This window comes from Helianthus annuus, chromosome 5 (assembly GCF_002127325.2).
Source record: "Helianthus annuus cultivar XRQ/B chromosome 5, HanXRQr2.0-SUNRISE, whole genome shotgun sequence".
NCBI lineage: Eukaryota > Viridiplantae > Streptophyta > Magnoliopsida > Asterales > Asteraceae > Helianthus > Helianthus annuus.
Window position 1 is genome coordinate 50,253,336 of NC_035437.2, and position 13,535 is coordinate 50,266,870.

A 13,535-nucleotide genomic window follows, 5' to 3' on the forward strand; every position below is an offset into this window, starting at 1 on the left:
ATCCCAATGTCGTTGCTGGTACGTTCCCTGTAAACCAACGCTTTGCATCCGTTTTATTTGATACTGGTGCCGATTATAGCTTCGTATCGTTAGAGTTTAAGAATATGCTTGGGTTAGCCGCTAGTAAATTAGACATTCCCTACTCAATCGAATTGGCTAATGGAAAGTTAGTAGAAGCCAATGAAGTTGTCAGAGGTTGTGTAATTGAATTGGGAGAGCGTGAGTTTGCTTTGGATCTACTACCAGTCCAGCTGGGAAGCTTTGACGTGGTAGTAGGAATGGATTGGTTATCAAGCAACAAGGCAGAAATTGTTTGTCACGAAAAGGTCGTTCGTATCCCAACCGAAGATGGTGAAACAATTGTGGTTTATGGAGAGAAGCGTGATATGCCTTTGAGAATTATCAGCTGCCTGAAAGCGCGAAAGTGTTTACAAAAGGGATGTGCTACCTTCCTGGCACACATCGTGGATAAGAAAGCTGCTGAGCCGAAAATCGAAGACATCCCTGTCGTAAGGGAGTATCCTGAAGTCTTCCCAGAGGACTTGCCAGGATTTGCACCCCAGAGGCAAGTGGAGTTCCGTATTGACTTAGTTCCAGGCGCTGGGCCTGTAGCTAGGGCACCATATCGACTTGCCCCATCTGAGATGCAAGAACTGTCGACACAACTTCAGGAGTTGTTAGACAAGGGATTCATTAGACCAAGCTTCTCACCTTGGGGAGCTCCGGTCCTGTTTGTCAAGAAGAAGGACGGCAGTTTTCGAATGTGTATCGACTACCGGGAGTTGAATAAGCTGACGATCAAGAATAGATACCCTCTGCCAAGTATCGATGATCTATTCGACCAACTGCAAGGTTCAAGCTTTTACTCGAAGATCGATTTGCGATCTGGATACCATCAGTTAAGGATACAAGAGGAAAGTATCCCGAAGACAGCCTTCAGAACTTGTTATGGACACTACGAGTTCCTAGTTATGCCGTTTGGTTTGACAAACGCGCCTGCAGTTTTCATGGATCTAATGAACAGAGTTTGCAAGCCGTATTTGGATAAGTTCGTGATTGTGTTTATCGACGATATTTTGATTTATTCAAAGACAAAGGCTAAGCACGAACAACATCTAAGAGCTATTTTGGAGCTGCTGAAGAAAGAACAGTTGTATGCCAAATTCTCTAAGTGCGAGTTTTGGCTACGTGAAGTCCAATTCCTTGGACATGTAGTAAATGGAGATGGAATTCATGTGGATCCCACCAAGATTGAAGCGATCAAGAATTGGGAGACGCCAACCGAGATTCGACAATTCTTGGGTTTGGCTGGCTACTATCGAAGGTTCATTGAGGATTTTTCAAAGATCGCTCAACCATTGACGCTCCTCACACAAAAAGATAAGAAGTTTGATTGGGGAATCAAACAGGAAGAAGCGTTCCAGCTATTGAAAGATAAGCTCTGCAATGCGCCAATCTTAGCACTACCAGAAGGTACCGAGGATTTCGTGGTATACTGTGACGCCTCGCGTCAAGGATTGGGTTGCGTGTTGATGCAACGCCAAAAGGTTATAGCTTACGCATCGCGTCAACTGAAGGTACACGAAAAGAATTATACCACGTATGATTTGGAACTAGGCGCAGTGATATTTGCATTAAAGATCTGGAGACATTACCTATATGGTACGAAGTGTACAGTCTTCACAGATCATAAGAGCCTCAACACATATTCAACCAGAAGGAGTTGAATATGAGACAGAGACGATGGGTTGAGTTGTTGAACGATTACGACTGCGAGATAAAGTATCATCCAGGGAAGGCGAATGTGGTCACCGACGCCCTAAGTCGAAAAGAAAGGATCAAGCCCATAAGGGTTAGGGCTTTAGAGATGATTATCCAAACCGACCTTTCCTTGCGCATTCGTGCCGCGCAGAAAGAAGCTCTTAAGGAAAGAAACCTTGAATATTTCCGTGGGATGGAGAAGCAATTGGTGCCAAACGAGGAAGGAACGTTATGTTTCATGAAAAGGATTTGGGTTCCTCTTTTGGAGGTTTGAGGAAAGTTATTTTTGATGAGGCACACAAATCACGGTACTCTATCCATCCAGGAGCGGATAAGATGTACTAAGATCTTAAAGATTACTATTGGTGGCCTAGGATGAAAGGCGATGTTGCTGTTTATGTGAGCAAATGTTTAACGTGCGCTAAAGTGAAAGCGGAATACCAGAAGCCTTCAGGACTTCTGCAACAACCTGAGATTCCCAAGTGGAAATGGGAACAAATCTCCATGGATTTTATTACAAAGTTGCCAAGAACGCCAAGAGGTCATGACACTATTTGGGTAATAGTGGACCGATTAACGAAGTCTGCGCACTTCTTACCTATCAGAGAAAAGGATAACACGAGCAAATTAGCTGAAATTTACATGAGAGAAATTGTTGCACGCCATGGAGTACCTCTCTCGATCATCTCTGATAGAGACGGAAGGTTCGTATCAAGGATATGGCAATCCTTCCAAGAAGCTTTTGGCTCGCAATTGAATATGAGCACTGCATTTCACCCACAGACCGACGGACAAAGCGAGTGGACTATTCAGACTTTGGAAGATATGCTGAGAGCATGTGTTATGGATTTAGGCGGTAGCTGGGATAAGCATTTGCCATTGGTCGAATTTTCATACAACAACAGCTACCACACCAGTATTGGTGCCGCGCCATTTGAAGCTCTATATGGCCGCAAGTGCAGATCACCGCTTTGTTGGTCTGATGCAGGTGATAGACAATTGGTTGGTCCTGATGTGGTACAGGAAACCACAGACAAAATTGCACAGATCCGGGATCGCATCAAGGCGGCCCGCGATCGTCAGAAATGTTATGCGGACCGAAGAAGGAAACCTCTAGAGTTTGAGGTAGGTGATATGGTTTTGTTGAAAGTATCACCCTGGAAGGGTGTGGCACGCTTCGGGAAGCGTGGAAAGTTGAATCCGCGATATATTGGTCCATTCAGAATTTTGGAAAGAATTGGGTTAGTAGCGTACAAGTTGGATTTACCTGCCGAACTGAATGGTGTTCACGATACATTTCATGTATCAAACTTGAAGAAGAGTCCAACGCAAGAGACTGTTGTCATTCCCACAGACGAGATTCATATTGACGACACGCTCCATTTTGTGGAAGAACCGGTTGAGGTTACAGATTGGAAAGTGAACAAAACCCGCCGGAGCAGTGTCAAGCTCGTCAAAGTTCGTTGGAACGCAAGACATGGTCCTGAATACACCTGGGAGCGTGAGGACCGAATGAAAGAGAAATACCCCCACTTATTTCCCAAGAACCCTGCATTTAGAAGTAGAACTAAAAATTTCGGGACGAAATTTTTCTAACGGGGGGAGAATGTGACAACCCTCACCAAATCAGGTATCCGTACGACTTAATTAATATTTAATTACTGCTTAATTACTGCGCTTGCTTGAAATTATGGATAAACTGCTACCTGAATACTGATACATGTACATACTTGCATCATACTTTATTTGCTGTCACTCCATTATTTACATACAGGACTTTAGTGACAACCTTGATGCACAAAAGCACAGTAGCACAATGAGCGGATAACCCATTAAACGTGCTAACATAGCCAGCACCAGGCAGGCACTGCCTCTAAGGCCTGTATGAGCCAGAGATAGTTTACTACACTAGTAGAGAGTGTAGGGATAAGAGGGTTGTAGAACTGCGTCACTAGGTGATAATTACAGTGACCGGATGTGCCTAAAACGTACTCTAAGTACAAAATTCAGCATTTAGCCAACTAATAAAGTGCCAAAACATGAGAAAAACATTACTAGACACTTTCCAAAGTGTCGGGAATAAGTTGTGTCACTAAAAATAGTATTTACGACACTTTAAAGCTTTGTTAAGCACTTTAACGGATCACTATCCAACCGAACAACCGGACTATACCCTAACATCCGTTACAACTTACTACATGCTAGTAACTAAGTTAACCTTCTAACTAATCAAACTAATGTCTAACTACCTAGTTGGAAATGAACCATAACCCCCCCCCCCCGAACCGAAATCGTCCCCTAGGGGACACCCTTTGTCCTTGCAAGATTAAAGTAATCTTGGTTGTCTAATATCATCTAGACACTATAACCTTTGGTTAAAATTGGAAAGATTTGTCTATAAGTATCAAGCAAGATCCATCATATTCACTTAACACATAACAAATCACCACACTACTCTCTCCCTCTCTTGACACTTTCGGCCGAGAACCACCCACCCCCCATCCATCATTTTCTATTTCATTCAATCCATTCCAAGCACATACAAGGGTTAAGGATTGCGTATAAGGAACCTCGGTGCACTCGGATTGCGAAGGACCTCAGTACATTGCTTTTATCCACTCGATTTCCGACTAGTTTCTTCCCTAGCCTCGAGCTAGTAGTAAGTGACTCTAAACGCCTTCTTGATCTATTCTAAAGTGGTTAAAATGAACTTTGTCCGTTAAAAGTCATGAACATACAAGATTACTTGCTAAAAGTTTACAAAAATGATAAACATGTTGGATAAAAGCAATAGAGTTGTGTGAAACTTGTAAGACTTGTTTTATGGTGATTATTTAGTGTTGATCTATGTTAGTAGTAGCTCGGATCGTCATCTAACCCGGCTAAGTCATGTCCATGAAACGTGACCTAGAATATATCAAACATGAACTTGTGTAAAAAAAAAAACAATCTTTCTTATGAAATAGACTTGTAAACTAGTAGATCTACGGATCTACAAGTGGTATTTTCAAAGGACCAAGCGTCAAAAGAAATCATATTTTCTAAACCAAGTTTTACCATGAACAAGAGTGATTTTTGTAAACACACAAGTGTGCAGACACTTGTGTAACACAAAGTTTTGACAAAAGAACTAATTTTGTAAATTTTTTACAAGAAGTTGTGGAAATTTATTTTCTTTAAAGACGGGACTCTCAAGAAACCGAGTTGATTTATACAAAGATCCACTAAAAGTAATGGAAAGTTACTACCTATTTTGGATAAACCACAAGTTCATGTATTTTTGCGATTTATATCTATTTTGACTAGTTTGATGGTTTGAATATTGTTTATTGTTGATTGAGAAAATTGTTGAATTGAATTTTAAAAGAAAATGATACGCTTGAAAGCGTGGCCACCTCCAGTTACAGGAGAAACTCTGGCGAAATTTTTCCAAAAATCTAACACTTGGAAATATTTTCACCACAAGTGTTATAAATAAGTTTCTAACTTGTTTGCAAAAATGTAAATTTCGTCACGATTCTTATTACAAAATTTCTAAGTGTCGGAGGTGGGATTTTCACAAAATAAAACTTGATAAATATATATTTAGTATATATTTTTCATAACAACACTTGTGAAATTTTTATGATTATTTTGTGAACTACGCAAATATTATTTTTAGGGTAAAAATAATATTACCGAATGTTAATGATTCCAAAATAATACGAACGCCTTCACAATAAATATTAAGTTACAACGGTATTATTAATACCACTCGATCTTTAAACGTAACTTACGCATTTTCGGAAAAATACTAGTGAACGCGTATTTTGACAAAGGTATTATTTTTGGGAAAATTATATGTAATAAAATATAATATTTTTGGGAAAAATATTTATATTTTGGAGAAAGGATTAACATATATTTTTAAGTGAGACTTAATAATATATTTCGAAAATTTACAAACGCACATGTATTGAAGCCCCCATCCTTGGGAAGGAAAATATTTACCAAATATTTGCAAAGTGTAAACACGAAATAGTTGTCTAACTATTTCCCAAAGACATTAAACCTTAAGCTAAGGCACGGCCGTCCGTCTAATAGAAGTTAGTACGTGTAGGTCGTCGCACAGCAGATTGATCAGGAGATTTTCTTGATAGAGACGCACCACTGTGAGTTCATGTCCCCCTTTTCTCTTAACTGTTTTCAGTTTTCTAAACTGCGGGGGTGAAATACATGTTACTATGATTACGAGTACTTTTATACATGGTATGATTAGCGTAAGGAGGGTTACTACTTAGATCATGTGAGTGGGTAGGCGCAACTTGAGGCCATTAATCCTCATTGTAGGACCGAGGGACAGTAGCGGTAGATCTATCTGGGTGTAGCGAGCCCAGCCCCAGGCCCAGCATAACGGACCTCGGGGTGACTTTGTACCCAACGCAAAATCCGCTAGGTTTGAGTCTTCCTACTTGCACTTCACACATATCAATGGCCTTGCAAACCATTGGTGATCTCTTTTTCCTTATTTGCTACATACCAGGATTTTCTACATACAAAGGTTTTATTACTCACTTATAGGGCTGTAAACGAACCGAACGTTCAGCGAACAGTTCGTGAACCGTTTGGCGGGAAGTTCGTTTATGTTCGTTCATTTAATAAACGAACGAACATGAACAAGAAATTCCGTTCGATTAGTTAAATGAACGAACATGAACAAAGGTCTCATTCGTTCAATTGTGTTCGTGAACGTTCGGTAAGGTGTTCGTGAACATTCGTTCATTTGCATTCGTTTATGTTTGTATGTTCGTGTTTTAATTAAATATTTTTATACTTTCATATATTTTATCTATATTTTTTATACTATTAAACTTTTATTTATTTCATTACCCTAACAATTAAACTAGGAAACCCTCTTTCACTTTGTTTATGCACCATTTCCCTTTCTTTTCTCATTATTTACATCGACGAATATGATCTACCTCCGTTCCACAATAAGGGATTCAAGTTCTAGTGCTACTCTCTGGGCCATCCACATTTATCCTTCATCGCGTTCGCCAAATTTATTTGTGTTCGCTTGTGTTCGTGAACCGTTCGTGAACAGGCTCATTTCCTTAATGAACGAACACGGACATAAAATCTCGTTCGGTAAGTGTTCATGAACCGTTCGTGAACACATTTATTTCCTTAACGAACGAACACGAACAAGGTCTCGTTCGTGTTCGTTCGGTTCGTTTACAGCCCTACTCACTTACACATGAACTCGCTCAACAATTTTTGTTGATTTTTCCAACTTACATGTATTTCAGGGAACTAAAGATCTAGCGCGGTATGCTACGTTTTCCCGCTGCATAAGAGTTTTGAGGTCATCCAAGTTTAGGGGATGTGACTTTTACCTGGACGAGTCACAGTCCTTAAACTGCGTTTATTTCATGTTGGTGTTGTGTCTTTCAAACAATGTTTTTATGTTATCAGGTTGTAGTGTCCGTTGCATGAGTCAACGCCTTAAGACAATGTTGTGTTACTTATGTTTTAAAACTAAAATGGATGATCTTGCATGGTTTTATTTTCATATAGCTTTGTTATGATTAAGCTATGGTATTAAGAAGTCACACCAAATTAACCACGCTTCCGCAAAGCCAGGGTGTGACATCCCCGCCACTCCATCGTCAAATATCTGTGACTGGTATATGATGTTAAGGTCATTAAGCGAGCTAGGTAGAGCAAAAAAAGCATGTCAGGTCCAGAGATCCTGTGACGCAACAGCCTCTAGAATAATAGTGGGATGACCATGATCTCCTCGAGTATACTGAACTTGCCAGGCAGTAGGGCAGTTCTGCCACGGCCAGTGCATGCAATCAATGCTCCCGAGCATTCCTGAAAAACCATGTCTTTGTTCGTGTGCTTGATATAATTTTTGAACGTCGTTTGCGTTTGGTTTCCGCAGGTATCTCTTGCTATATAATTTGACAACCCATTCGCAAAACCTGTGCAAACATATAGACGTGCGGTTCTTTCGGACATCCTTAAATACTTGTCTAATGCATCGGGTGCGTACCCATATGCCAGTTGGCGAATAGCCGACGTACATTTTTGTAAAGTAGTGAAACCCCTTTGCCCCCTAGCGTCGTTTCGCAGTGTGAAAAACGGATTAGACTGGGCCATGTCGTCTGCGATACGTAAAAAAAGTCGTCGACTCATTCGGAACCGATGTCGAAACATCTCGTCTGTGTACACGGGTTCGTCGGCAAAATAATCGGCCACTAGTTTATCGTGGGCGGCTATATATTTTAAACGAAAAATATATCAAATTCGTTATAAAATTCATTTTAAAATTTAAATAAACACACGGTAAAAAAAAAGTAAAGTACCTTCTTTGTCTCGGTTTAATTTTGCTCGTCTAGTTTGCCATTGGGACGACGCTTCAGAGTTTTCATCATCCGCCATGAAGATCTGAGCCGCGTACATAATCATTTTTTCGAAAAATGCGTCATTCTCGCCCGAAGATGACGAATACCACGTCGACGAAGAAGATGAAGAAAGTAAAGAAGGTGAAGACATTATTAATTTTGGAGTAAATTACAAGTTTTGTCCTTTATGTTTACATCAAATTTCAGGCGCTGTCCTTTAAGCCAAAAGTTGACACGCGGTGTCCTTTACCTTTCAAAATCTTTGACGTTTTGTCCTTTAGGCCAAACTCAGTCAGATTTTTTGATTAAGTATTGGTCATGTGCCTTGCACATGAGGGCATACATGTCATTTCACCTTCACAGGGGTTATTTTGTAAACACTTATTATTAAGGGACTATATCTACAAAACTGAAAAAATATAAAAAAAAAATTCTAAACTCTCTTTCTCTGTAATCTAAGACCAAATCTCTCTCAACCCACCATTCCACCACCACCACCATCTCCAAACCAACAACAGCCGTCATCACCACCGCCACCACCCTTCGTCATCTACAACCACCATCACCACATTCTCTAAATCAACTACCCTGAAGATCCTGTTGTGCCTCCTGACGGGCCCCAACAATTGGACCGCGTAACCTCCGAGCGATCTCCAAAGCATCTCGATGACTCGGGTCAGTAGCCAACAGTGTCTGCACATCCAACATAGCCATTTCATACTTCCCCACCGCCTCAAAAGCCCGCGCCCTTCTTCTTCTTCCTACCACCAGATTTCCCCATGAATTCTAATTAAAGCAACAAACTTTAACCTAAAATCGAACATAAATTACAAACTGCTCGATTTGAAGAACGATTGGTTACAAATCAATTAATTGATGAAATTGGAGGTGGATTTACCTGCGTTTGGATTACGCGCACACAGTTGCGAGCCGATTGAAGGATTTGAGAACGCTTTGTGTAAGGATTTGAAGGAAATTGAGAGTTGAAATTTGGGGGGTTTTAGAGATTTTTATCTGCTTAAATTCAAAACCCTAGATAGCAGAAGAGAGAGAGAGAGCACGTCTGATAGAAAGAGAGAGAGAGGGCTTCTTTATAATCTTTTTAGTTTTTAGAAACTAGCCCCTGAATATAAGATGTTTTACACAATAGTCCTTGAGGAGATAAAATGACAAAAGTGCCCTCATTTGCAAGGCACATGACCAGATTTAACTAAAAAATCTAACTGGGTTTGGCCTAAAGGACGAAACGTGCAAGATTTTGAAACGTAAAGGACACCGCCTGTCAAGTTTTGGCCTAAAGGACAGTACCTGAAATTTGATGTAAACATAAAGGACAAAACTTGTAATTTACTCTTAATTTTGAGAGAGAGATGGAGTGGTAGTGGGTAAAAAATGGTATAAAAATGTTGGGTGTATATAAAAAGGGAAGAATGTTTTATAAAATGTGAGAGAGATATGAGATTGTAGTGGATGAAAAGGTGTGAAAAATGGTGTAAAAGTGGTGAATATTTATAATATTTAGTTGGAATTTGGTAAATATTTGAAATATAACCGTTTGAATAAATATTAGAAATTGGAAATTAATTTTTTTTAACTGTCACAAACTATCGGATAGCACACCCCTTTTGTCTTTTGCTGCATCGTCTCCAACGTCCAACACTCGATGGTGAGGACGGAGGGGGGGTGGGGGGGGGGCATGGTGTTTGGAACGTCGGTCGGGGTTGGACGGGTGGGGATTTTCAAACAATTTTAATACTTGTCTTCGCTACCTCCCATGAACTATACTCCTTTCTCTTTCACAAATACCATCAATTCTAATTTTTATTTAATGCATTAAACATCCATCCATATCACAAGTATAGTGGTCTTATGAAGTCGCAGCCAAATAATACCTACTATGAAACATCCATCCATATCTTTCGAAAAAGACAAAGAAGTCGTAGCCATATAATACCTACTATCAAACATCCATCCATATCTTTCGAAAAAGACATAACTCTTCTCTTTTTCTTTGTATTAACTCTATTCTCTCTTTATCTCAAAACCTCATCAACTGTCGCTAATTATTATCTTCACAAAACAAAACCTAAAACCTTTATCTAAAAACAATAACAGTAGCCGTTAGTCCTCTATTTTGTCTTCTACGATTACTCAACAACAAAAAAGGAATAGAGAAAGTATAATGACATGAGAAATGTTTTATGGTACACCTAGACCCGTAGCGGATATGGTATGTGACATGATGATTGCCCATAGCTTTGACACTATTATAGGTTTAGATATTTAAAGTCATCAAATTAAATTTGTCACACATAATCATAGATAACATTTAACATAAACCATACATTATTCAAAAGATAAATAGTTATGAACAAAGGTCCAATTTATTACTAAGGCCTTTCCCTTCAACTATATCTCCTACTTGTGTACCCGCATCATGCGTAAAAAGGTGAATAGATCCAACTTTTTAAATAAAACGTTTTGTTCTATTAATTAATTTAATTTACTTAGAAATAATATTTTTTTTAAAATATATTTAACATGCGATTCCATGTGTTGTAGAAACATCCAATATCACCATAACCACAACAGCAATCAACATATCACCACACTCACAATTTAGATACAATAGAAACCATAAGACTCAAAGACTATAGCATGTATTAGACTCAAACCTCGAAGAGCGAGTCTAACACTGGTAGAGATACTAGGCTACAACTCATGGCCGTTTCATTGCGTTTTTAGTTTGATACTCATTATGCTTTATGTTATGTCCATTGTGTAATACGCAACTGGGTTTTCTCATTGTGTTTTATGTTATGTCCATTGTGTAATACGCAATTGGGTTTTCTCATTGTGTTTTACGTTATGTCCATTGTGTAATACGCAACTGGGTTTTCGAATTTTTTTTTTCTAAATATAACAATATGGTATTCATATTAAAGATAAAAAGACACTCGAATTTATGGTATAATTTAAAAAAAAAACAAATGACGTATAAATAAGTTTTGGACGTTTAAAAAATAGGGAGAAATAACATGTGACTTGCATGTGCATAATCTTTTTATTCTTTTTGACAAAATTACCATTTCCACTTGATTTCTTTTGGGACATTTGTCACTTATAGTAGCTTATTACACTTCTTATTTTTATACTCCTTTGTATAATAACTCAACCCTATAGTTAACCTCTTTAATTAATAGGCAAATTGGATTTAAATAATCCCAACTCACTGTTGGCCAATAATAATCCCAATTCATTTAATCACCAATAATAATCCGAACTATTCACTTTTGTTTGTAAAATACTCCCAGTTAAAAAAAAACACTAACTAGGTTTAAAAATTGCTGATGTGGCTTGCCACGTGGCATATTTTGATGACGTAGCAGCTGATGTGGCAGTCTACGTGGCACACTTTGATGATGTGGCAGTCTACGTGGCATATTTTGATGACGTGGCAGCTGATGTGGCAGGTGACGTGGCAAGCCACATCAGCAATTTTTTAACCCAGTTAGTGTTTTTTTAACTGGGAGTATTTTACAAACAAAAGTGAATAGTTCGGATTATTATTGGTGATTAAATGAGTTGGGATTATTATTGGCCAATAACAGTGAGTTGGGATTATTTAAATCCAATTTGCCAAATTAATATTGTTTATCTACACCTAACATTCTAATCTACTTTTATGTTTCTACAGAGGTTTTATTAAGATATTTTCTTTTATAATAATTTGAAGATCATTTAATTTTATATTTCTTGTAGGTAACTAATAAACATGTAATTTTTTTATTATAAACACTTAACATTAAGAATAAAATTAATAATTTCTACTAGTATTGGGTTAAACACTTAAACAATTTAAACTTAAATATAAAAATGTATTGATTTTAACTTATCGGTTTGGTTCGGTTATTTCGGTTATTGATAATGGTTATTCGAAAACCGAACCGAAATTTTCGGTTAATAAAAATCCGAAAACCGAACCGTCGGTTTTTGTTTCGGGTCGAATTCTTCGGTTGTTACGGTTCATTTATTTTGGTTACAGTTTGGTTAGTGGCTACAATCAATTGCTTAAGTCCTTCAACTGGTCGAAGATACTTCAATTCATTTAATAGAGGTGGAGTTGCTTTAATCATATAGGGATTTTTTTTTTCGCAAATTGTCAAAGAAATGTATGGAGAATGGTGGCGTGCACTATTCGTACAATGTACAAGTTTTAGAAACAAAACATTCTTCAACACTACTATGTTAAATACCCAAAAAAACTTCACTAAAATTCATTCAACGTCCCATATGTATGTATAAAAAATTAGGAGTGGTTAAATCTACTCCTTTATTTTATTTTATTTTACTTTTGGTTTAGGATTATAATGGTTTCACTGTTTATTCGACCATCACAAATGCAAGGTGATAAATGCATTCACAAACGTTCCTAGTCAGTTGGTACATCAGATTTTCATAAATACACTAAAAATACACATTTTATTTCCAATCCTACAAACAACTTTACCAATACTTATATTTCCAAATCATCACCGCTTTTATATTTATTTTTACTCCTTTATTTTATTTTATTTTTGGTTTACGATTAAAATGTTTTCACTATTTATTAGTACATTTAGAAACAGCTTCATGTTCTCATTTTTGAACCAAACTCGTGCAAAGCAGAAATTTTTATACATCGTGACTCATGAGACAAGAACGTGCGACCTAATATTCATTGTTGTCCCCCACTCAGCTCAAAAAATACTATTCACGAACTTTAAAAAAAATATATTCCATGTAGCTTTCAATTTGATAATTTTCTGATTTTAAAGGAACTTTCAATTTGATTAGTTGAGTACTCTTGAAACAACTTTATTTATAGCATTGAGTTGAAGTAAGAAACTAAATTTTTAGTTTCTATTTTTTTTTCCTTTTAAAATATATATATATTTTTTTTTAAAGGAAAAATTAGTTTCATATCTTATATATACTTTTTTCATATCTTATTACTTTTAAAATTCTTAATGGTTCCATTAAGAGGTAGCCTCTTATATATACTTTTTTGAATTAATTACAACGTTATTCAGTTTTCAAAACCGATCTGTTTTATTAACAGGGTAGGTTATGAAAACATTAATATTTATCATAAGTAATCTCTTTATTCCTTTACCCATCCCCACAAAGCTTTTTCAAATTACTTTTGCAGTTATTATTCTGAAAAGGAAAAGATTAAAGAATACTTTATTAAATCAGAATTACCCAACAAATCATACATATAATAACAAAAAAAGTAAATTGCCATTTTAGTCCTTAAAGTTTGGTTTAATTGTCATTTTAATCCAAATAATTTTTTTTTCTCTGAGTCCCTGAGTATTCTATTTTCTTGCTATTTTGATCACA

At 37.3% G+C, this 13,535-nt stretch overlaps 1 protein-coding gene across 1 annotated transcript; it reads right to left on the reverse strand.

The window, feature by feature from the left end:
* Nucleotides 1–7,477: 7,477 nt before the first annotated feature.
* Nucleotides 7,478–8,301, reverse strand: LOC110943302. The gene is made up of 3 exons (XM_022185052.1): nucleotides 8,112–8,301; nucleotides 7,728–8,021; nucleotides 7,478–7,617 (listed from the first exon to the last, which is right to left on the reverse strand). The coding sequence occupies exons 1-3, from the start codon at nucleotides 8,299–8,301 to the stop codon at nucleotides 7,478–7,480; spliced, it is 624 nt and encodes a 207-aa protein (XP_022040744.1).
* Nucleotides 8,302–13,535: the final 5,234 nt, after the last annotated feature.